Here is a 26,864-nt window from a genome sequence, read left to right as displayed (position 1 = left end):
TCTGGATTCTCACACCGAGAATACCAAGGTCACCTTGCTGGTGTTGTCAGACTCAACTCGACACGTCAAGGTTTTCTGGAGGCCGTTCGTGGTGATGTGGAGGCCATTCGTGTTGTGGAGGAGTTCGTGACCGAAGAGATCATTGAGAACGAGCACAAAGTGTTCGTGCGGTATTCGTTGTTGTGTTGCGGTCATATAGATCGAGCCCTCGTGGTTGCTGTTGTTCAATCAGAGTCGCGCAACGAAGCGTGGAGACGCTTCGGCCTATGTGCATTCAGTTTTCTTCTGTACATTTGAGATTGTCATGCTGTAATTTTTGTATTATTTGCATAACTACTTGTATGGAAGTCGACTGTAAATATATGTTAATTCATGATTGTGATTTGGAATAATCTTGTTCCGCTGCTCATGAAAATTTCAAGTTCCGATTTTCTTCAATTGGTATCAGAGCCAGGTTCCCTGATATTCCAAATTACAGATTTGAATCGAACGCATTTTTCAGTCGCGGTGAGTTTCTGCATCTGTGGTTAATCGTTTTCTGTATTTGTGGATGTTTTTTTATGAACGTTTCGGGTTAAATCGCCTTTTTGTTAAAGCTTTCAGTATTACAAAGTGTTAATTATAAGGGCTCCTGTGTTTTTGGGCGAAATTAACTTTGCAATCGAGTCTGTAATTCGAAAAGTTCGAGTTCGTCAAGTTGTTCATGATGAAGCTTGGGCGCATGGCGATGCAGTTCTCAACGAAAAAGAAGACCAAGCGTTGGTCGGATCATGTAGCCTCAGGTAAACGGTCGTTGGGAGTTCACTAAGAAATCGTTTAGATTTTTTTTATCTAGATGATCGTATAGTATTTTCTAAATGATCGTTTAGCTAATGCTAAGCGATGGGGTAAATCGTTTACTCAATCGCGTAGGCGCTGGAGGTAGGCGATCGTAATGGGAGCATGCGATGCTCATCATTTAGTAGAAGTCGGGCACTAGACGATCGTGTAGTTAGCAAGTTTCATCGCTTAGTTACTAACTAAGCGATAGCGCGTATTCGATAGGAGGCGCTAGCTAAGTGATCGCTTAGGAAATGGTGCTTTGCAGTATCGTAGTCGCTTAGACGATCATGGAAGGTGGACGCTGTGCAGAGCCCGCTAAGCGATCGTGTACTTCAGGCTTCATCGTTTAATAAAGATACATGATCGTGTAGTAATAGCTAAATGATCGTTTGGATTTTCTGAACGATCATATAATAAATGTTAAATGATCATTTAGCTCTAGGAGCGCTGGTAAGTGATAGAACAAAGTGTTTATTTTATCGTGTACACGATCGCAGGGTGCTTAGTACATGATGGATGGTTGGAGAAGCGATGCTTTGCTGAGCGGTTCAAGACCCTGTTCGCCTATTTGAACCGGAGACTCCTTGTCTTTGTAATAGTTAGCTTTCCTTTTTGTGTTGTAAGGCAATTTTACCCGGTTCATCAACTTTTATTGCTTATACATGTGATGTATGGTGCTTATATGCCAAAGTGTTTGTCATATAGTTAAAAACCCACCTTAGGTTGTGCAATTATTCATGCATCATGTATTATAATTGTTATAATCGAGCATGAAGAAATTACTTTAAAGCATGCACATGCATCATGAAATATAAGAGTTATATTTTGCATGCATTGAGCTTTATCATGCATCATCCTTTTATTATAAATGTTATAGTCTAAGGGTGAATAGAAGCATGTTTTGCTTGTTTCATTGTGGTTTTGTATAAGTGTTATATAAAAAAAGTAGCAATGAATGGACAATGCATTGAGCATGACACTTAGGTTGTTTATAATTGTTATGAATGGCTTGCTTGTGTTAGCTTAGCATTGTGGTTGTTTCCGTTTATAAGTGTTATAAAGGAAATTAGACCTAAAATAAATAATTCAGAGTTGCATGCGGACTTAGGGTGAACTCAAGTTTTTAAAAGGAATTTAAAATTAGATTGAGATAGACCTAAGTTCAATTGGTTCTAAAGAGTTTAGTAACCTAGATTAATCTTTTAAAATCAATTTAATAGGATTAAATTGGTTGGAATAAAAGATTAAATTTGTTGTAAACCTATCTATAAGGGACCTTTTATCGAAGGCGGGTTCTGGCTAGGCTGGGGTTCTAAAGTTGACGGAACGTAATACCCCTACTTGGGAACCTACCTGGAAAGGTGAATTAGATAGATTTTTAACAAGCATGCGACGTTTTAGTCAGAGACTCCGTTAAAGAGTTTAATGGATGATGATCAAAAGTTGTTTCACTATCCAAGGTAAAAGTTACTCTTGGGAAAACCTAAAAGTCACTTAGTTAAAATCCTTAGCCGTATTTTTTCTAAGTAAGCTAAACCCTAGGTTATAAAATACCTAGTGGGAGGAAAAAGCGTATGAGATATTTCTATGATTCCACTCATGTTTCTCCCTGTATGTTCACACCGTGAGATTCATGCTTGGTCTCGAGATGCGCAGGATGCATCCTCCTTTGGATGGTGTTTGCATGAGTCAATATCAAGGTGGACGGAGAGAGTATTTATAGTAAGTGGGTGAAGGGTGTGTATCAAGACGTCCTATGGTCTCTGTCATTGGTTCACACAGTGAAATCATTATGTAAGCCTTCAGAGCGTCCCCCTTCGGATGATTATGTGCAGTTGGTCAATATCAAATTGAACTCCATAAATGGATAGGGTCGCTTTAGGTTTTGCCCCAATCGGATTTTTTCCCTTCGAAATTGCCTTTTACAACGGTCCTCTAGGGCTTAAAATGGTGGGTTACACTTACGGAAGATTGTTAAGTAAGTTAATGATCTCTTAGCCAAATCAATGATGGCTTGTCATTACAGGAATAAGAGTTGTTTTGGTATTAATAACTAGTTGAGAACTTCTCAATTCAGAGGAGGGATAATTAACCTCCCTTCGGCGGTTTTTGTCCTAAACCTTTGAAACGTCATTGTGAAACTAGATGTCACACGGGGTTCATGTTAGTTTTGCTAAAACCTTATTAGAAGTTGTTTTGTTTTACAACGGGTATTTTCTTAAAACCTAACATAGGTCAATATGTTTTTCTTTTCAGCAATTCGTTAGTATTTCCGTTTAAAGCTTTTAAAAATGACCTATTATTTACAGTGGAAAGAATCGTGTGAAACGAATTTCGTGGCAAACGACCTTCATCCCACTACTCTTTAAAAGAGGAGACAAGACAATAAATATGATTTATTGGTCTTGGAGACATGTCTGGTAGAGAATGATGATTCTGCCTGGATCCTTGATTCAGGTGCTACCAATCATGTTAGTTCCTCTTACCAAGGATTCAGTTCCTGTCAAATGTTGCCACAGGGAGAGATGACTTTTCAAGTCGGTACTGGTGAGGTTATTTCAGTTGTTGCTGTAGGCAGGCTGAAGTTATTTGTTGACAAGAAATGTTATCTGTTACTGGATAATGTTTTTGTAGTTCCTCATATTAAGAGGAACTTAATCTCGGTTTCTTGTCTCATTGAACAAGGTTTTACCGTCTCCTTTTCTGAGAATAAAGTGTTTATTTTCAAGAATGGAATGGATATTGGTTATGATTCAATGGAAAATAACTTATATGTACTAAGGTCGTTAGTCATAAAAGCCTTATGTCTGAAATGTTCAGTACGTCAACAACAACTAAAAGACCAAAGGTTTCTCCAAAGAAAAATGCCCATCTTTGGCATCTAAGGCTAGGTCACATCAACATCAATAGGATTGAGAAGTTTGTGAAAAGTGACTTTTAAAGAGTTTAGAAGAAAACACCTTGTCGGTATGTGAATCATGCTTTAAAAGCAAGATAACCAAACGACCTTTTACTAGAAAAGATTACAGAGCCAAGGAAGCCTTGGAGCTTGTACATTCAGACTTCTGTGGTCGGATGAATGTTAGAGCTCGAGGTGGGTATGAATATTTCATCTCTTTCATAAATGGTTAATCGAGGTTTGGGTATCTCTTTCTAATGCAACGTAAGTCTGAAGCCCTTGACAAGTTCAAGAAGTATAAGGCTGAAGTTGAAAATTTGTTAAGTAAGGATATAAAAACACTATGATCTAATCGTGGTGGAGAGTATATGAACCTCAAATTCTAGAACTATATGATAGAACATGGGATTGTGTCCCAACTCTCGGCCCTTAGTACACCTCAGCAGAATAGTGTATCAGAAAGGAGAAACAGGACCTTGTTGGACATGGTTCGGTCTATGATGAGTTTTTCTCATCTTTCAGACTCGTTTTGGGTTATGTAGTGCAAACTGCATGTTATATCCTGAACAATGTTCCCTCGAAAAGTGTTTCTGAACAATGAGCTATGCAGGTCTGTAGTATAAGGATTAAGGTGGAATACCTGATCTCGGTGACACTACGGATACGACCCGCTTTATAGAGGTTTGCAAGTGTTGTAAACTACTATAGATGGTAGATCCTGACCATTCGTGTGGAGACGTGAAGCGGGGATGTCCTATACAAAGAGTTTGTATAAGACCTGGACCACGAGATGACTAGACTCTGTATATAACGCCATTGATACTAGAGACTTGCATCTCAACTAAACGACCATAGGTGACATGATTTCAATCCTGAGTGTTTTGTGAACTCCTACCTTTGAGAGTGGTCCTTTGATTTGTATGGGTGAGAGTGGTCAGATTGCCAACTCAACATGCCTACCTTTTTGGGGACTTATCTGATCTTGAAGCTCGGAACTCAATCCACAATATAGAAGTCACTCTTTTCTCGAAGCAGGAATAAGTAGAGAGATTGCTCCCTTAAAGGCTGATTCCGGGGCTTGAACATAGTGGCCACAACTTCTCTTTGGAAGAGAAGACTTAGTCATATTAGGACTATGATTTATATTCATTAGAGGGATCAGTGGTACTTAAGGAGATAGATGTAACTACAGGGTCATAATGGTTATTGGCCAAGTTGTACTTACGAGCTATCTGTGAAGGGTTGTCACACTACTGATTGGTTAAGATGGACATATAACATATCTGTAATAAGGAGAGTTCAACTATCGATCTTTAGTGGAGTGCCTGGCAGTTAACGGATGGTGGATTCTGTGACTAAAGAGTTTAGTCAGTTATTCACGTATCATTGGAGCTTCGGAGCTATAGGTCCATGAGGTCCCCTTGGTAGCTTGGATTCTGTTGAGGATCAGTTCTTGGTGTTGATTTTAAATGTTCAAAATGACAAGAGGTATTTCGATTATATATGATATAATCGGTATGATGTATAAGATATATTTTGTGGAGGATTGATGTAAATGAGATTTACATTAAGTACCATGGAATAGAAAAAGAACTATGGTTTACATGTTTCATGAGATGAAATATTAAAACTATAGGTTATAAATATAGTATGATAAGTTGGTTATCATTTATGTTTATAATAATATTAATTATTAGATAATTAATTCTTTTTCTTTTAAATAACCAAAGCAGTGGGTGGTTATTGGATCATTGTAACTGTGAGTTTAAAAGGAAAGTGGTTTCCTATTTTTAAAAGAGGTTTTTACAAAAGATTGAAAAAGATTTTTGAGTTTTCTCTCGACGTATAGAAACTCACGGTGTTCGTCAAGTAAATACAGATTTACTAAACAATGGTTGGGTGAGCTAAACGATCGTGCAGTATTTACTAAACGATCGCATAGCTTTACTAGACGATCGTTGGCCCAAGGTAAATGTTCGTGTAGTGTCTGTAGGCGACAGATCGAGCTAAACGATAGACTAAACGATTGCATAGCTTTTGCTAGATAATTGCATAGCTTTATCTAAACGATTGGGCATCGACCTATATGATAGGTCTCAACCATCTCCCATTTGCCCAGTCGTGTACGCGATCGTTGTTTCCTCCTTTCGTCTGCCTCATATCAAGTTCTGAAACATATAAACCTTAAAAGATGATTTAGTTGATGAAGATGATGAAGAAAATTAGGTCCTGAAAAACCATAAATTTTGAGAAATAAGTGCATTTATATAGCCTTACTAGTTTATACACTGTAGTTTGTAGTATTTTTTAGTAATTTTGTTACATATGTATGATATTCATCGAAAATGAGGATATTGGATTAGAGTTAAACATATGTTACGTTTTATTTGAGAATTAGTTTATATTGATTTACTTTATTCTAATAAATCAAATTATGATTTAGTTGGTTGTGAAGATGGAGGTTAGTTATCTAACCCATACAAATTTCATGAATGGACCCAAGCTATAGACTACTAGAAGAAGCATAGAAAGCGCTCGTCCCACAAGAAAAATGTCAACATCTCAGAGTTCGAGCCGACTAGTTGAACTAGTGAAAGAATAATGGAGTTAAATCCATATAGATATCCTGTAATTTTGAATACTTTAAATGTCTCTAACATTGTCGACGTTATATGTAATGGGAGGCTCACAACACATCATCAATGTAAACGAGATTTGATGCTAACAAATAATAATTTGAAAATTAGTGTAAAAACCTAATAGAATTAAATACGAAAGTATACAACACATATCCTGGCTTTTACCAATAATGTATTTATTTCTTTCATCAATCGATAAAGAACCCAAATATTTAGATATTACACAATCATGCCTCCTGCCTATACAACTTAAATGAAAGTACATTTCTCCCTTAACATGCTTATTTAAAATATAATTAATCGATTACTCTTTTTTTAGTACATAACTAGATGATTCTTCAGTACAATAAATAGTATTATATCAATTACCATTAACTCTATATCACTTTGACGGAGACTTTTTTTTAATATAATCGTTGTCCCAGATGACTATGATTTTCACGTTCACTATCACAAATTACTTAGAATTAACAATTAAGAACAATTCAAAAGTCAGGGATGGTTAAATGCTTGAGGCTTGAAACTCTTCTGTCGTCTATAAATGACAGCTTAATCGTGTAGACGAAGCTCCAAAAACTAATCGATAGTTCAATTATGTAAACGATAGGATGAAGTGCTAGACAATCTTGTAGATGACAGTTGACTGGAGTTAAATGATTGTATACACGATTGGCGTGGAGCTAAATGATCGAGTCACGATGCGATAGGAACTACACGATCGTGTAATGATACTTTAGTAAATGCTAAACTATCGTAGAGTTAGGAAGAAATGATACAAGAGTTTAAGTGGTTCGGCCAAAGGCCTACGTCTACTGTGCAAATCGAGATAGTCTCTTTTATTACTTCTTCTTCAAAGTTATTATAGAACGAATTCCTTGCTCTCTCTCATTTTCTCTCTTATATTATTCTCACATTCGTTTTTCTTTATATATACAGGCGCAATGGTCAACGATGAAGCTCTGGTTGTTACAACACATAACAGAAAGATGTCGACAACAGTTCAACTGCTTGCATTGATGTTCTTCTTGACTTTTTTTGTAACAATCTCCTCATTTGAAAGCATCCAGAGTATCTTTCCCTCTTTGCTTGATGAGCTAACTTGAGTTAAACTTTTTCAGGTAACTCGACCCTGAGAAGGTCTAAGCATCGGCCAAGCTTGCTTAATGGAACTGTTTTGGTTAGCATATAAGTTGCATTGTCTGAGGTATGAATCTTCACTAGCTTAACTTCCCCTTTCTCAATCTCCTGTCTAATGAAATGATATTTTAATGTCAATGTACTTGGTTCTGTTGTGAAACTGTTGGTTTTTAGATAGATAGATCGTGCGCTGGTTATCACAATATATTCTGACCTTTGTTTGTATTGTGCCGAAATCGCTTAGTAAACCTTTTAGCCACAAACCTTCATTCACATCCTCAGACAGTGCAATGAACTCAACATCTATTATGGAAAGGCCCACAACAGTCTGCAAACTAGCTTTCCAGCTTATCAAATTGTTCCCCCATAGGAAAACATAGCCTTATAAAGAACGTCTTCTGTCCAAATCTCCTACATAATTTGCATCTATATAACCATACACTTCATCGTTGGATGGCTCATTCTGTGTATATAAGATCTTTACATCCTTTGATGAACATAGATACCTCAGTATCCACTTGACTACTTCCCAATGTCGTTTACCAAGGTTTGCCATGTACCTACTGACCATACTTGTTGCATAGGACAGATTTGGTCTGGTAGAGGTCATAAGGTACATCAGGGATCCCACTGTTTAGGAATAGGGAATAACCTTCATATGGATTAAATGCTCTTCATCAGTACTTTTTGGACTATTTTTAGCTGTAAGCTTGAAATGAGGTACAAAAGGAGTGCCAACTAGTTTAGCACTCTCCATTTTAAACCTCTGCAATATCTTGGGACAATATTCTGACTGACTTACTAGCAATCTGCTCTGTTTTCTATCTTTTTTAATCTCAATTCCTAGTATCCTTCTTGATGCCCCTAGGTCTTTCATATCAAACTTTCTCTTTAGAAGCATTTTAACTTACCTCAATTTTTCTTTGGAACTCCTGGCCAGCAGCATGTCATCTACATAAAGAAGTAGATAGACCGATTCCTTGAAGCTACTAGAGTTTGTATAAACACACCAATCGTATGAGCTTCTTTTGAACTCCATCTTGGAGATAACTTCATCAAACCTCTCATACCGACATCTTAGTGACTGCTTGATGCCATAAATAGACTTATTAAGCAAACACACCAAGTCTTCTTCTCCCATTTTCACATCACTTTGAGGTTGCATCATGTAAATGGTCTCATTCAATAACCTATATAGAAAGGTTGTCTTTACATTCAATTGGTCTAACTCCAAGTCCTTTGCACAACTAAGAAAAGGAGTAGCCTAATGGATGTATGCTTAACGACCGGAGAAATACCTCAGTGTAGCCAATACCTTCTTTTTGAGTGAACCCCTTAGCAACTAGCCTTGCCTTGAACCTAGACTTCTGCACACCTGGAATCTCTTATTTAAATTTGTAAATCCACTTACATTAGATAGGTTTGTACTCTTTAGGCAAAGGCACTAGTCTCCGAGTGGTCATTTTGGTTGAGGGACTTCATTTAATCATTCATTGCCTCAATCCGTTGTTTAGCATCCGGGCTGTGTGTTGCTTCTTCAAAGATGGTAGGTTCATTGTTACTCAAAGAAATGGCAGCACTCAATGCTACACTAGCAAAATCAGACTCTTGGTATCTAGCTTGTGGCATAGCAGTTCTTCTAGGTCTGTCTCTTGCTAATGAATAATTGTGTAAGTCTCCATGTGTCTCAACTTGTTCACTTGACACATGTTCACTGGTTTCAGTAGTCTCATCACATTCTAACTCTAGATTTTGAGAGGAAGTAGAAGCATCATGATCATTTTGAGGCTCCACCTCAAATCTTGTGCTACTTGTCTTTGTCATAGATGTAGTTGGTTGTTTAGACATCATAAACATCCCATTCTCTCTGAACACCACATCTTTACTATTCACACATCTTTTTTCAACTGGATGCCACAACATATAACCCTTTACTCCCGGTGTAAAGCCTAAGAACATGCATTTTATAGCCCTAGGTTTCAACTATTCACAAACATCTCATTCTCTCTGAACACCACATCTCTACTATTCACACCTCTATTTTCAATTGAATGCCACAACATATAACCCTTTACTCTCGGTGTAAAGCATAAGAACATGCATTTTACAGCCCTAGGTTTCAACTTCCCTTGGCTTTGATGCACCTAGCGTACACATGCAAACACTTTCAAGTGTTCCAGCTTAGGTGGCTGCCCTGTCCACCTCTCTTCAGAATTTTTCAGCTTTATGGATTGATGAGGGAACCTATTAAGAGTGTATATTATGTAGGAAATTAATTCAGCCCAATACTTTTCAGGCAATAAGGCATTGAACATCTGACATCTAACTTTTTCCAGCACTGTTCTATTTAATCTTCAACTACTCCATTTTGTTGAGGTGTGTATCTCAATGTTCTATGCCTTACTATGCCATGCTCCCTGCAAAACAAGTTGAACTTCTCTCCATAAAACTTTAAACCATTATCAGTTCTCAAATGTTGAATTTGTTTAGAGGTGTGCTTTTCAATCAAGGTCTTCAATTCTTTGAATCTATTAAACATTTCATCTTTGGATTTTAAAAAGTAAACCCAACTCTTCCTTGGGCAATCATCTATAAAAGAAAGAAATTACCTTTCTCTATTTAAAGATGGAGAGTGAGTTGTCCCCCACAAGTCTAAATGCAGCTATTCTAGGATTTCTTTTGAAGTGTGTTGCCCTTTGGGGAATCCTTGCCTTGTTGTTTTGCCTAGGATGCAGTATTCACAGAAATTTAAGCTGTCTCCAACACCCTTTGGAAGAATTTCCTGTTTTGAGAGTACTTGCAACCCCCTCACACTGATATGAGAAAGCCTTTTGTGCCATAACTCATCTTCTATGGGTTTTACATCAGTTGCCATCAAGGCCGAGTGTGCCATTTGCACATCTTTGATGACAATATAATCCATTCACCTTGGTTGCCACCAATACTACTTTAGAGTATTTAATTATTTCAAACGTGCTTCCCACACCCCTATACTCATAGCCAATAGCATCAAACATCCCCAAAGGTAGGAGATTCCTCTTCAATGTAGAAACATGTCCCACATTCCTAATCAATTTCACTGAACCATCTTGCATTTTCAAAGATATAGACCCTATCCCAACAACTCTGTAGGTGTTATTATTTCCCATATAGATCAGCCCACCATCCCACTTCTTGTAGGTGTAAAATCATCCCTTAGATGGTGTCATATGGACTGAACAACCAGAATCTAACACCCAATCCTGAGTCTCCATAGTATTCTGGTCTCCAGATTCTTCAGTAGCAGCCAATGCATCTGAATAGACAAGGGAATTCTCCCCTACAACAACCTCGGTCTGTTTACCACCCTTGTTCTATTGGTTCAGTTTCCTTTTTAAGGTATAGCAGTCTTTTTTCATGTACCCCATTTTGTGACAAAAATGGCACTTAATCTTGGATTTATCACCACCATTCTGTTTTCCCTTCCCGTTGTTTTTATTTTTTCCTTTTGAAAACAAGTTTTCACCTCCTTATTGATCTTTTTTACTCATTTGTAACTCAAGTTCTCTGACTCTTACGGCTGATATGATTGCTTCTGTTGTTATTCTTTCTCTATCGTACTTCATGGCTGTCTTGACATCTTTGAATGACTCTAGCAGAGAATTTAGTAATATGGAAGCCTTATTCTCTTTCCCAATATTGTCTCTTATTGATCTGAATTCAGAAGACAGTCTCTTGAACTCATTCAGATTATTCATGAGGGACTTTGCAGCATCCATCTTGTAGGTAAAAGAATCTTTCCCTCAAGAAAACTTTGTTGGGCAGGTCTTTGTTAAGATATATCTCATTTAGTTTGTTCCAAAAGGCATAGGCAATAGGCTGGTCTACAATTTTCCTCAAAACACTGTCCGTGACATTCAAAACAATGGTTCCATAGACGTTTACCTCAATTGTCTCTTTCTCTGTCTCAGTGAGTGTTTCAGGGTACTTTACAGGGTCTATAATGGTCAGTAGGGCCTTTTGTTATCCCAAGACTCCCTTAATCTTCGTTTTCCATAGTTCAAAGTCTGTCTTACCATCAAACTTCTCAATTTCATATCTAGTAGTTGGTATTATTGATCTTCAAGATTGACTAATTTGATTCGAAGTATGCAAGAATTCAAATCTTGGATCTGTCTTGAACTGTTCGCTGATCTCTTATACCACTTGTTGTCCTAAGTGACTATGATCTTCACGTTCACTATCACAAATTACTCAGAATTAACGGTTAAGAACAATTCAAAGTTAGGGATGGCTGAATGTTGTAGGCTTGAAACTCTTCTATCGTTTACCGGATGGCAGTTCAATAGTGTAGACGAAGCTCCAAAAACTAAATGATACTTCAATTACGTAAATGATAGGATGAAGCGCTAGACGATCATGTAGATGATAGTTGACTGAAGCTAAATGATCGTATAGACGACAACTAAAGAACTAAACGATCATACAGACAATTAGACGTGGAGCTAAACGATCGAGTACACGATGCGATAGGAACTACACGATCGTGTAAATGATATTTTAGTAAATGCTAAACAATTGTAGAAGTGGAAAGAAAGGACACAGGAGTTTAACGGCCAAAGGCCTACGTCCACTGTGCAAATCGGGAGGGTCTCTTTTATTACTTTTTCTTCAAAGTTATTACAGAATGAATGCCTTGCTCTCTCTCGTTTTCTCTCTTACATTATTCTCACATTCATTTTTCTTTATATACACAGGTGCAATGGTCAACGATGAAGTTCTGATGGTTACAACACATAACAGAAAGATGTCGACAATAGTTCAATTGCCTGCAACGGTGTTTTTCTTGACTTTGATTCTTTTTGTAACAATAAAAAATATTTAAAAATATTTACACTTTATAGTAAAAAGTTCTAAAAGTATATAACACTGTTGAAACTTTTTATTATAAATTGTAAATATTTTTGGGATTTTTCTATTTATAAGAATTTTCCATAAAATTTCAAATATCAACCATAAATTGATTATTTTCTTCAAAAAAAAAAGAAAAAAAAAAGAGTTCCTCAAATTAATTTTCTTCCTATAGGTTAACTTTTGAATCTAAGACAAATATCATAACACTTAACTTAACATTGTATATATATGTGTGTGTGTGTGTGTGTGTGTATATATATATATATAGTGTTCAATATTCTTAAATAGTTTTCAACTATTCGTAATCGATAGCAAAATAAGGGAAAAAATTTAAAAATATAACATCTCTTTAAAATATTTGTAAATATGGAAGTGCTAATATGTAATACTCAAACCGTAAAATGGGAGGGCATGAAGAAATAGGATATAAAAACAAGAAATACAATAAAATTATGAGGAATTTAGACGCGGGAAAACCAAGATAAATGAATTAAGTATGGAATAACGCAAAGGTTTAAGTATTGTCTATGTGTTGCGTGGGGCATGCGGTGATGGAAGCGTTGGACCAAACAATTGGCCTATGCATGACGCCAAGCGAGAGTGAAGAGAAAATGGGAAGGAGCAAGATCAGAGAGAGTGAGTATTTTGAGCGAGAAAGTGGGCGAGAGCGAGATTAACGAAAGCACTGAGAGCGAGAGCGTGGAGGGTGAATTTAGGAGATCGACTGAGAGCGAAAGCGAGATCAGCAAGACCACTATGAACGAGAGCGAGACGATGGAGCTGTGTGATGCATTGGAGGTTATGTTTATTAGCGAGAGCCATGAGAGCAAAACTAGCGAGAAAGTTGGAGAGAACGAGAGCCACGAGAGCGAAACCAACGAGATTGGGACAAATGGACGCATTTGAGGAGAATTGGATGCGTTCATTAGTAATTTGGATAAATAAATCAGAAATTGAGCAGATGAAGTGGCAAAAAGAGATTACATGCAGGAAGATTTTTATCAACTTAAGTAGGTGGTGTACGATTAAGATTACATGCAAATTAGATAATTTTGGTTGGCAAACCCAGAATTAAACAACTCAAAGCTCGGTTAGCCAGAGTAAGCATGGGCAGCCTAAGGAAGAACCATTTGTATGGTGAGTTGTCGTAAGGAAAGAGACTGGGAACGACTATAAATAGGAGGCCTCGACATGAAGGTTAAACTCATTCCAAACAATTTCAGTAGTAAAAAATCCTAAGTAGAGAGTGAGCATTTAGTGGGAAAGCTATTGTTGATCTAAAAGGAAGGAAATTCGAAAGAGGTACTGCTCAAATTCCAATTTAGTCTGAGTAGGGGAACAAAATACGAAAGGGGAAACTGGAAAAACTGTGAGTGTTATAGCTTTATAGTTTCGATATATCGTGAGTGTTACAGCTTTGTATTATCATGATTGTTATTACAGTTTTGGCATGCTGTGACTTTACTACGTGCTGTGAAGTTTAATTAAAGACATGCATATTAGATACTATCTATGTGATATAGATTTAATATTTATAACTTTGGTAGGTGTGAAGCATATTGTGAACACTATATTATATATCCTTGATATAAAAAGAAGATTCTGAGTATATATACAGTGTGGCATATTATGAACATTTATTTAACTCTATACTTTGATATAGAGGCATAAGTAAATGCAAAATATATGCTTTTGGTGATATGATAATTGCCATGATATTGTTCGTGTAGTAACTATGGAAACTGCGATTATGTCCGGGATGTGGTTAGCATGCTTAACAAAAGGTGGTTGGCGGGAAAAATTGGTCGGTTTCTGTCGCGGGAAATAATGGCTTTGGTCGGCAGGAAATAATAGTCGGTGACAACCGACGGGAAATATGGTCAAGTACCTAAGCATGACTAGCGGGATAAATAAAATGGTCGATATGCACATTGGCGGGAATTGAGGTCGTAGGAAGGTATCCATAGAAGATTGTATTGATTAATAGTATGATATGCATGCTACGTGTAGCTTTTGAGATAAAGATTACTGGTTACATGATTATATCTTTGACTGTGCATGAGTTATAATGCGAGTGTTGGCATGTGAATGATTTCCCAAAAATGATGATTTCCAAAGTGAATTTCATCTTAAAAGAACCATTCACTGGGCTTAGTAGCTCACACTCTTCAAAATGCTTTCTTAATCCCCCCTGCTCCCCCCTGCCAGGTAGCAAAGCGGAGCATTCAAGGAAGAGTCCATCACCTACCACTACCAGCTAAGAATTTGGTAAACTCTCGGGGCATGGCTCAAATCATGAATAGAAAGAAAATTTAATTATATATATATATAGATAGATTTGTGTATTTGAAATATTTGTGTATTTGTGTATCGTAATATTTATGTCTTAGTAATATCAATTATTAGTGATATTAGTGATAAAATTTAGATAGACATCAGTCATATCCATGTATTAGTGATATTGAACTTAGGTAGATATCAGTGATAGAAGCTTATTAGTGATAAAAGTCTATTATCAATAATCATGGTAAAAACTTCTCAATAATAGCCATTCTTAGCCTTGAGTGCTAATCTTTCAAAATTGATAGTCACTAATGGAAGTCTATCGATGATAGCTGCTAATATTTCTATCAATAATAGCTTAATCTTTGATGATTTTCTTTTATTGTTAATAGCCACTTATAGAAGTTTATCATTAATAGCCAATTTAGTGAATTTAATTAATTAATAAAGTTGAATCTTGGACTAAAGTGTAAGTCGAATGCATAGAAGTTATCACTAATAACATATTATCAGTGATAGAAGCCATCAACTACGTAGTTATTTGATGGTAAAAAAAATGACAGAAGTTATCTCTGATGACATGTTATCAGTGATAACAACTATCACAGATAATCACGATATAAGTGACATCAAAGCGATATCAGTGATATCCTTAGATTGATTATATAAATGATATAAAAAGCCAATTCCGTTTGATGAAAGTCTATAATTGATAACCACTACTAAAAACTATTGGGGTGACTTCTCATTGATAGACTTCTATCACTTATAACTTTAAATGTTTATCTCTTTGAAAGTTGATAGTTTTATTTCAAAATTGATAACTATCTATAAAAATCTATCATTGATAGTCACTCATTGATGGTCACTGGTGACTTAAATGTTAATATCTTAAGTTTGATTCCAATTGATGAAAGTGTATCGATGATAGCCCATGATAATTAATAGCAAATTGGAAGTAGCTATCAATGAATATCACTGATAACACAACTTAAGAAAACCGAAAGAAGCACGAAATGATGGGATGCATGTGGGCTTTTTAGTCATTTACCAATATGACTACCAGTGATACATGACGCTAATTTTGGGTTATATTCTTAATATGTTTATTTTTGTATTACATCTTTTATTATTTTGGGTTGATTATTATTTGTACATCCAGTCCTAATTTCTACTCTAAAGAATGGTGAAAAATAAATTAATTATATTGAAAAGTGGGAAATGAAAATTGAAAATGTGTGACAATAAATAAATATATAAATATTTCAAAGAACAAGGCTTGGATGCTGAAGCAAAGATCCACCATATATTCTTTGGATTTGGATTCATTACCTATTCATGACTTGGACAATCGTAGACTCCAATATTAAAAGCATTAAAACTACCAACCACTTAAAATCCTACTTTATTTGCACTTACTTGTTCTTATTTGTTACTTTGAATATAATATATATATATATATATATATATATATATAATACTTTCTAACAATTATTTATTTATTTAATTCACTTGGCTGACTAGTCCTGAATAACTTTTATCAATACTCTCCATTTTATTTTGGCATGTTTATATTTTGATAAATTTGATTTGAACATTCGAGAAATTTTGAGACAATCACAAATGTCAAAGTGAATATAGTTCAACGGATATTTAAAGTGTGTCTAATCTAGGAGATATGCACTTCAAATAATCATATTCTCTATTATCCTAAACAATCACAAATCGTCACATGATTTCTTAAATTCATGACGGAATTACAAATTATTAAAATTTGAAATTAAATACAAGTAGACATGTGCTCGAAATTGAAACTAAAGACAAGAAATCGATGGACCCTAATGGTGACACGTGTCTTCATCATGACCATTGGATTGGATAAATTAGTTTGGTCCAATTAGATTATATTATTTAGGTCAAAATTCAATTGAGCCAAAAGATGCTCTTTTCGGCCTAAATACTAGCCAAGCCCAAAATCCAATAGAATGGACCCAAGGACCATCCAAAACCAAGTCTATATTGCCTCGTGAAAGTTCTATAAATTGAAGAGTCTTTCTTCATTTTGGAGGTTGAAAATTTTAAATTTCCAAAGAGAACTTAGTGAAGTTTTACCAACTATCAAAAGACTTGTTAAGCTCTTGAAGATTGAAGAGTACTTTAAGACTCAAGTCTTTCAAAGACATTAAACTTTCTTCCAAAACTATAATAGTTCGACTTCAAAAACATTCACGTGTTAAATTCTCCAAGTAAAATGTATATGTTAAAGTGAGAAAATCGATAGATTAAGTACTAGAGATCAAACCACTTCATCAAAATTTCAAAGGACACAATGAAGATTGAAACCTCTAATTAAAAAAAATGTCAAACTATATTTATTTTGACTCTTTTACATTTGTTCATTAATCAAGGATATTCTTGTTCTAAAAATAACAATAAATAACACGAAGCAACATTTGTCCATGTAGTATATGAAATAAAACTCCACTATTTTTTAAAAATGATAATTAAGATCTCGTTTGGTAACCATTTCATTTTTTGTTTTTGGTTTTGAAAATTAAGTTTGTAAACATTACTTCCATCTTCAAGTTTCTTCCTTTATTATCTAATTTTTACTAATGGTTTAAAAAATCAAGCCAAATTTTGAAAACTAAAAAGAGTAGCTTTAAATTTTTTTTTTTTTTTTTTTTTTGGAATTTGATGAAGAATTCAATCATTATACTTAAAGAACGACACAAATCAAAGTAAGATATTAGGAGAAAATGGACTTAATTCTCAAGAACTAAAAACAAAAAACAAAATAGTTACTGAATAAGATTTAATTTGAATATAGCCAAACACCTATCATCTAAAAGGTGGATTATGTTAAAGTAAAGAAAACTTACCTAAAGTACTATTTAGGAACATGATCGTAACTGTGAGCATGCGGTATTCAATTGATCATTCTATGATTGAGATACTCAGTCTCAATTTGAGAATAGTAGTTTTTCCAAGTCCCACAGAATTCAAAACCACTTTCTTAAATATATTATTTAATTTTAATTTTATAAACATTTGAATTGCTTATTTGTGTCTTTCATTTAATTTTGCATTATCAAAGTCGGTACATAAATCATTGTTTAGTATTCTCATTTCCAAACATTTTTCGATTTCTTTACCAAAAAATTTCCTGCAATTTTGACTCTTTGAACATTATCAAAATTAAATAATCCCTCATTTTGTACTTGCAATGTTTATTTTGTGACAAAATTAGAGAGCTTAGAAAAATTTTAACACGCCTTTGAATTATTATTATGTAATGACTTTAATGACAATAGGGCAGCCGTAGTGGATATTTTTTTAATCATAATATGATTTATTTAGTCGATTTGATAATTATTTTATTACTTATTTTTATTTTTAAAAATTAATTTTTGGACACCATTTCCATCTCTAAATTTTTTCTTTTGTTATCTACTTTTCATCGGTGATTTAAAAAATAAAACATTAAAAAAATAGCTTTCAAAAAGTTGTTTTCATTTTTTGAATTTGACTAAAAATTTAATCATTATACTTAAAGAAATACGTAAATCACAAAAAAAAATGTGGATGAAATATGCTTGATTTTCAAAACTAAAAAAAAAAAAACACATGGGACCTTAATAATTCAAATTTATCTTGTTTTTTTTTTTAAAAAAAAAAATACAGTGAATTCATCTACTTCGAGTATTTTTCTCTTTGATGTTGATATTTCACCAAATGTAACAGGAAAAAATAAAAACCTTACCAAGCAATGTTTATGCCCAAAGTTTACTTTTGTTTGTATTTTAGTTTTTAAAGCTTGAAAACCAATATTTTAATTTACTAGGGATATTGATGGTTTATAGATTTGTAGTCTAGAAGGTTGAGTTGATCATACATTAAGATTTTTTTTTTTTTTTTTTTTTTTTTTTTGGGAAAAAATACTTTTACCATGACTTCATTTTTTATTTTTCAAAATTAGGATAACTTGTCTAATATAGTTGAAAATTTTGAAACCTAACATTAACCTTAGATAATTAGATTAATGCTATGTAGCTTCTGAAATAATTGTTATCAATCGTGTTTAAAGTTAATAAGTTGTAATTAAAATTAGTGAATTTAGACCTAAAAAACACACCATATATGTTTAATAAGTTAATATTAAAGTACCGTGATTTACATTTATAAAAAAGTTATGAAAAGTCTTTTAATTGTATTTCTTTTTTCAATCCAATATGGTTGATCAAATTACATACCTTTTGGTAGGTCGAGAATTTACTAAAACCCAACTTCTAGAGAATTTTGTCAATCCTACTTCCTGGTCATTGACTCATCTCAAAATTAGTTGAACTGTACCCACTTTAGCTTAATTGTATTTGCATGATATTTAAATCACAAATTATGTTTTTATATATTGACTTTGAGGCTCCGTTTGGAATTGTTGTAACTTTTAAAATAATTGTTAGCTATTGTGTTCTAGAAAAATCAGTTGCGAAAAAAAGTAAAATAATGTTTGATAAATTTTAATTTACTTTAAAAAGTAAGTTAAAGTGATTGGTAATAAATACAAAAATATCTTATTTTAAATATAATAATTAAAATAGACTTATAATCAGTTTTTTAATTTTTTTTTTATAATTTAAAACTTTAAATAATTTTTAGTATGATAAATTTTGTTTCTTATAAATTAAACTTTAAATATTAAGAAAGTTAGTTTTATTTTTTTTTTTAAAAAAATACGGTATATATATATATATATATATTTAAAAATGATGCATTTAAATCATGAAAAATAGAAAATAGATTTGGTTAGATGAGAAATAGATAAATATATAAAATAAATATATATATTTTTTAAGTATAGAATTGGAAACGAAATGATTAAAAATTCTACCTGAATTTAGGAGGTTGTAAAAGTTAAAATGATACTTTTTTAAAGTCAAACTTTTTTAAAGTCAAACTTGAAATTAAAATGTTTTTAAAAGTGATTTTAACATATTTAATTCAAGTTTATTTTACCAAACACAATAAACAGTAAAAAAAAATTCTAAATGAGTTTTTGACACAACTAACATAATACTAAATGTAGCCTAAATCACAAATTATATTTTTAGGCTCTTAATTTGATGATTAAGAAAAGGGTTATGCAAAATATGTCAAATAAATAAGTTTAAGGAATTTAAATACAGAAAGCCAATAAGAAAATTCGTATTGGGGAACAATGGGTGGATCCAAATCCCTTATCTCCAATTTGTACTAAAAAAATAATAATCCCTATGAAGAATTAGTTGGGGATTCCCGCGGGAAACGGGGAATGGGGCCCTGTGGGGACTCTGTTTCCTCGATGGGGAATCCTCGCCTTCAAATGGGGGAGAATTTCTCCCACGGACTGGGGGACGTCCCGGCCCCGGCCCCGGCCCGATCCCGTTGCTAACCCTAGGGGTAAATTTGTAGCACAATTTCTACACCCATGACCCTAACACCTCATCAAATATTAATAAATCAAATAAAACAATAATTGTGGTTAAAAGTGATAATGATCCATTTCTTGTTGTCTAACACTTTAGATGTAAAAATTAGTTGACACACGAGGAAACTAATGTAAAGGTGACACAATCAACTTAAAATAAGACAATCTTTCAAAAAAAAAAAAACCTTAAAATAATACAATCAATGAGACAATAAAAACAATCAAAGACATTAGGTGAAAATGATCTTTTAATACTTAAAATTAGATGATAAGGGCCTTTTTTTTTAAAAAAAAGATTGATTCTTTTGTTTTTTCTCCTTTCCATCTTATCAAATGATCATCATTTTAAGTAGAGTAGTGTATAAAATAATCATGGCTATGATGTTTACTTTACAAATTATTAATTATGCATGAATTGTAATTTAGAGCATAATCAATTAGCCAATTTAAATACAACTCAATAAAAAAAGTCAAAAGGTTAAAACCATAAACATAAAAAGAAACTTCAAACTTTTATTTGTTTCAAAATATTTTTAAATTTACAACAAAATTATATCTATGCATAGGTCTAGTTTTCTTTTGATACATGCATATGTCTATTTTTATTCTATATCATTCCATAACTTTTTGAGTTAATTTATTCTATTTTAAACACAAATATTTTAAAGTTTTTGAATCTTAATTATTTTCCCCCAAAATTTTAAAAATCCAATCTAACCCAATTTAACTAAATTGAATCGAGTGTTGGGATATCAAGTTCATTATTTGTTTTATTATCATTATTATATATCTTTTGAGTTCAACTTAGAATACATGATTTAAATTTAATATTTTTAGGTCGAGAATAAATTAGATAATTTTGTGTTAGTTGAATTAGATTCATTTTAATAATAACCATGTTTGTATTATGGTGGAGAAAGATAATATAAGATTGAATTTGGAAGTTCAATCTTAAGTTTAGAATAGAAATGGAGATGAGAAAGAAAGAAGGAAAAAATGGGAAAGAATTGGTTGTCCCAATGAAAACCAAAAAATAATGAATAGAGGAAAGTGGAAAGGCATAGGGCCAAAAAGGAATTTTGAGAATGGGGGAAGGGGAAGAAGGTGGAATATACGCGCGAGGAGTGGGAGTGGGATAGAAAGAGAGTAGGCCACGTGGCAAATAGGAAGGGAAAAAAAAAGAAAAAAGAAAAAGGAAAAAGGAAAGGGGGAAAATGGGGAAGGCCAGGTTGCGTTTAGGAGAGAGAGAGAGAGAGAAATAAAACAAAAGTATTTTGGGAGATTTATAAGCAGAAGAGCGTCTAAGTTCTCTTCATGTAACAGCCTGAGGGCCCCACTCCTCTCTCTCCTTGTCCTTCTTCAATTCCTCTTTTTCCTTTCTTTCTTTACAGATTAATTTTCTGCTCATTTCCGAAACAACGGCGCAAACAGTCTACGTTTCGTCTCTCCCTTCCCATCTTCTTCACTTCTCTCTCTACAAAAACCTTTTTACTCTGTGTTTGAAATTTCAAGGGCAGGGAGAGAGAAACCCCCGTCACACCCAACTTCGCCAATCACACACAGGAGAGTGTTACCCTTTGCCTTCTTCTTCTTCTTCTCTTCTTTTTTTTTCGCTTCCCCTCTTTTTTTGGAGGGCAGATTGTAGCTACCTATAAAGAAAGAGTAGAGCTCAACTCTAATCGACGAAAGAAGATCTGGTTTTGATTCTCTCTGTTTTTCTTTCCCTCCTCTTGCTTTGTCTTTTCATTTCTTTGAATTGTTTTTTCAATCGCTTCTTACTGGTGGGCTGACTTGCTTTTTTCTTCTTCTAATCGTGTTTCTTCTTGGTTCTCCCTCCCTTTTCTTTTCTTGGGTTAATCTTTTTTCTGGGAAGATTTTTTTTTCCTTGTTTCCACTTGCTCTGAGTTAGAAGAGGTGTTCTGGGATTGATTGATTTGGGTTCCTATTTGGTGGGTTGGGTTTAAATGAACGGAAATTGGGATGGATTGGATTGATGGATGAGGGAGATGAGATTGCGAACCGTTTGAGGTCTGTGCATGTGTTGGAATGCTAAGATCTGAAGCTGGATGTGAATGGAATCTGATGTATTGGCGACTTGTTGGTTTTCCCTCTTCAGGTTTGCTTTCTTCTTTCTCTATTTTGCGTTCTATCCGTTCTTTTTTACTTCTCTGATGGTGGGGGATTGGTTGGTGTGGTTTCCAATTTCTTGATAATGCTGTTGATTTTTCTCTTTTCCCCTATTTTCCTTGGCGGAACTTTGATGGGAAAGTTTAAATCGGGGTGGGGATCGGGGGTTTTGTTTTTTGTTAGAAGGGGATTATTACTTTTTTTTTTTTTTTTTTAATGGGGATTGTAAAATCTTCCACTTGGCTGATGTGGTTTCTCTGTTCTTTTTATTTTGTTTCCAGGAAATGGGAATTGGAGATGCGTGTTTTATTGTTATAATTGAGGCCAAGTGCGACTCTATCGGCAAGTCGTTGGGGTTTGAATCTCTCGAATTTTGGGCGTTAATGGATTGAAGAATCTTGGGTTTTGGATGCAATGTTAAAGGCATTGCCATCTGGGTTTCTGATTTTGTTATTACTGGCATCTGTTTCTGCTGCCGACAACGGATTTCCGCGATGTAATTGTGATGATGAGGGTAGTTTATGGAGCATCGATAGCATTTTGGAGTGTCAGCGTGTGAGTGATTTCTTGATTGCTGTGGCCTACTTCTCTATTCCTATTGAACTTCTCTATTTCGTTAGTTGCTCCAATGTACCCTTCAAATGGGTTCTATTTCAGTTCATTGCTTTCATTGTTCTTTGTGGGTTGACCCATTTGCTCAATGGCTGGACTTATGGCCCCCACTCATTCCAGTTAATGCTAGCTCTCACTGTCTTCAAAATCCTTACCGCCCTGGTATCCTGTGCTACTGCTATAACCCTCATCACACTCATTCCTTTGCTTCTCAAAGTGAAAGTGAGAGAGTTTATGTTGAAGAAGAAGACATGGGATCTAGGAAGAGAAGTTGGAATGATATTGAAACAGAAAGAAGCAGGCTTACACGTTCGGATGCTTACGCAAGAGATCCGCAAGTCTCTTGATCGACATACGATACTTTACACGACCATGTTCGAGCTGTCTGAAACTTTGGGTTTGCAATACTGTGCAGTTTGGATGCCTAATGAGAGCAAGACAGTGATGAATTTGACTCATGAGTTGAAAGATAGCAGCTTCTCAAATGGATACAATGTCTCTATACCAATAAGTGATTCTGATGTTATTAAAATCAAGGGCAGTGATGGCGTTAACATTCTTGGGCCTAATTCGGCACTTGTTGTTGCTAACTGTGGCGAGTCTGATGAACGGGGTCCTGCAGCAGCGATTAGGATGCCAATGCTACGTGTTTCCAACTTTAAGGGAGGAACTCCTGAGATAGTTCCGACTTACTATGCAATTTTGGTTTTAGTTCTCCCTGGTGGACAACCTAGATCTTGGAATAACCAGGAACTTGAGATAATAAAGGTGGTTGCTGACCAGGTGGCCGTAGCTCTCTCCCATGCCGCGCTTCTGGAGGAGTCCCAGCATATGAGAGAAAAGCTGGCTGAGCAGAATCGAGATCTGCAGCAGGCTAAGGAGAATGCTATGATGGCAAGCCAAGCTAGAAACTCCTTCCAGAAGGTAATGAGTGATGGGATGAGGAGACCTATGCACTCCATCATGGGTTTGCTTTCAATGTTGCAGAATGAGAATATGAATGATGACCAACGAATTATACTCGATGCGATGGTAAGGACTGGCAATGTTGTATCTACACTGATAGATGATGTTATGGAAGATCCCATTAAGGATAGTGCTAGATTTCCTTTGGAGTTGGAGATGAGATCTTTTAGGTTACATTCTATGATAAAGGAGGCAGCTTGTCTTGCCAAATGTTTGTGTGCATATAAGGGCTTTGGTTTTGCCTTTGAAGTCCAGAGGTCTCTGCCTGATCACGTCATGGGAGATGAAAGAAGGGTTTTTCAGGTGCTTTTGCATATGGTAGGGAGCCTATTAAATGACATCAACCAGGGAGGAGGTTATGCTTTGTTTCGGGTGGTGGCTGAGAGTGGAAGTCAGGGAAGGAACGACCAAAGATGGGGTAATTGGAGACAAAGCTCTTCTGATGGGGATGCATTTATCAGATTCGAGGTTGGAATAAATAAGAGTAATTCTCAATCAGAGGGCTCCATTCCAAATGTGGTATCCGGTGATCGGAGATATGCCAGTGATGGAGCTGAGGAACGCCTGAGCTTTACCATCTGCAAGAAGCTCGTTAAGGTCAGTTCTCTATATTGCGTTTTTTGAACTTCATGAAACTACTAGGAATGAAAGTAGACATTTTGAATTTTCTTCATTAGCCTTGGGTTTCTTCTGCTACTGTAGTCTGAGGAAACAAAAAAGTCCATATTTTTTATTTTGTTTGATTAGCTTTTAACTTTTATCGTTTCTTCCTATGAAGTTTTGACTAATTGAAACTGGTAGAGTGTTATGGGTTATTTGAGTAATATATTCTCCTACTGTTGGTTACTGCTAACTACAACTGAACGGATTATAGTTTGGACTTTGGATTTCAATCTATAATCCCAACATTTTTTACTTAAACTTTTAGCACAAAAAATTGTTTCTTTCTTGAATTTCTGTCTGGAGAAAGATTTGTTTAGTTTCACGGTCTTTATATGGATATCTAATCTTTACCAAACTTTTTCTATTCCAATTAGGTGTTGGTACAAGCTATTATTTTTAGTCTTAAAAGTTGTCGCTTCCTTTTACCATCCAACTCCATCTTCTCCTTTTTTCTTGATTTTTTTCTTTTTGTTGATGGTCTTATCACTGGCAGTTGATGCAAGGGAATATATGGGTAATCCCTAATCCTCAAGGATTTACACGAAGCATGGCGCTTGTTCTTCGTTTTCAACTTCGACCCTCCATAGCAGTGGCCATGTCTGAACCTGGAGAATCATCTGAACATCCACACTCCAACTCCATCTTCAGAGGATTGCAGGTTATTTTAGCTGATGCTGATGATATGAACAGAGCTGTAACACGAAAAATGCTCGAGAAGTTGGGCTGCAATGTGACTGCCGTTTCTTCTGGATATGAATGTCTCACAGTCATGGCACCTGCTGGTTCTTCAATCCAAGTGGTGCTTTTGGATCTTCACATGCCAGAACTAGATGGTTTTGAAGTTACAACAAGAATCCGAAAGTTTAGAAGCCAGAATCACAGGCCAGTGATCATTGCATTAACTGCAAGTGACGGTGAAGATTGGGAGAGATGCGTTCAGATTGGAATGAACGGTGTCATACGGAAACCAGTTCAGTTACAAGGAATTGCCCATGAGCTTCGCCGGGCTCTGCTACAAGCAAGCAAGGTTGTGTGAGGAGGAGAAGGATAGAGAGCCTGGCAGTTATGTTTATGTGCAAAAATCTGATATCTTGATAGAGAGGTAGCAAGCAATTATATTAGTCTCTGACCTCAAAAAATCTGAGTTTCCCCATCAAATCTCTTCCGCCAGAGGAATGTTACGAACTCGAAAAAATGTTCCACAATTTCACAGTGAAAATGGTATACAATAGTTGTCCCCACTCTCTTTTCCTTTCACATCTTCCGCCATTGGTTTCTAAATCACTGTTCCTTCTCCTTCACTCCTTTCTAACACGGAGTTAGGGGAAGGAAAGAACGTGGCCGCTCCCATTATTCTTTCTTATATCTTGTCATAGTTTGACTTAGGTTGAAAAGAAATTGAATCAATTCGATGAATGGAACCGAATAAATCTATATTGCGTAGGTTTGATACGGTTAATTCTATAGGTTTGATTCTTAGAATCAAATCTATTATTTATGACTTGATGTTTGATCATATTTTGAATATATGTGATCATATAAATGTTATGTAAATTTAGTGGCATTATTCTTGAAACTTGCGATATTGAAGTCTTCAATTTGACCATGCTTGCCTGCCTTTGCCATTTAGGTTCAATACAGCAGTGTCCCCCCCGTCTTAAAACTGTGATTGAAGCCTCAATTTTCTTACATGTAACCATGCTCTGCTGGGCTGCCTCCCAAGTTTTTCTCCCTTCTTTCCCTTCAATTTTGTCTTTTGCTCATACGATTCTGAGCGATTAGTCAGTTTATCTGCAATTGAAACTAATCTATAGGGTTGGGATAAAGTTTTTTTTCCCTCAATCTCATCCATTCCCTTTTCTCCAGGCATTTATCTCTTGTGGGTTCTATTTTGTTGCTGCTAAAATTTCTGATCCGTTAATGTAAACTGGCTCGACGTTTGATTCTCCGACCATTGGTACATTTCACTCCTAGTAATATATATACAGAACAAATCATATTTGGATTCTTAGTTCAATCTCCACCAATCTCATACTTAGACGCTAATGCCCATGCACATCACAAAACTAAATACTGATTTGAATTCTTTACACTTGTTCTTCTAATAGCTTTTACACTTTTCAATTGTTTTACTGCCGTCTTTGGACTTGGAACAAATCTCTATCTCATATTCTCTTATAGAACTAAGACAAGAGTGAAAAACAGTCGAGTGTTTTCATTGAGGAAGACAAACAATGGGGCCGGTCACAATTACGAGAGCTGAAAAGCTGATTCATAGGGGAAAATGAGGCTATGATATAGTTGACTTCTTTAGATTCTGCAATGGCATCTGCTAGATGAGAGAGAGTTCAGACTG

The 26,864-nt window shown here is 35.1% G+C and overlaps 1 protein-coding gene across 1 annotated transcript; it reads left to right on the top strand.

Moving 5' to 3' along the window:
* The first annotated feature begins 21,357 nt into the window (after positions 1 to 21,357).
* Positions 21,358 to 26,062, top strand: LOC120069641 (ethylene receptor 2-like). Its single transcript, XM_039021423.2, has 3 exons — positions 21,358 to 22,256; positions 22,549 to 24,442; positions 25,002 to 26,062. The coding sequence occupies exons 2-3, from the start codon at positions 22,682 to 22,684 to the stop codon at positions 25,542 to 25,544; spliced, it is 2,304 nt and encodes a 767-aa protein (XP_038877351.1). The 5' UTR covers positions 21,358 to 22,256; positions 22,549 to 22,681; the 3' UTR covers positions 25,545 to 26,062.
* Positions 26,063 to 26,864: the final 802 nt, after the last annotated feature.

Source organism: Benincasa hispida, chromosome 1 (assembly GCF_027475165.1).
Source record: "Benincasa hispida cultivar pf3 chromosome 1, pf3_genome.v1.1, whole genome shotgun sequence".
Classification (NCBI taxonomy): domain Eukaryota; kingdom Viridiplantae; phylum Streptophyta; class Magnoliopsida; order Cucurbitales; family Cucurbitaceae; genus Benincasa; species Benincasa hispida.
This window is presented reverse-complemented; position numbering and strand designations above follow the sequence as displayed.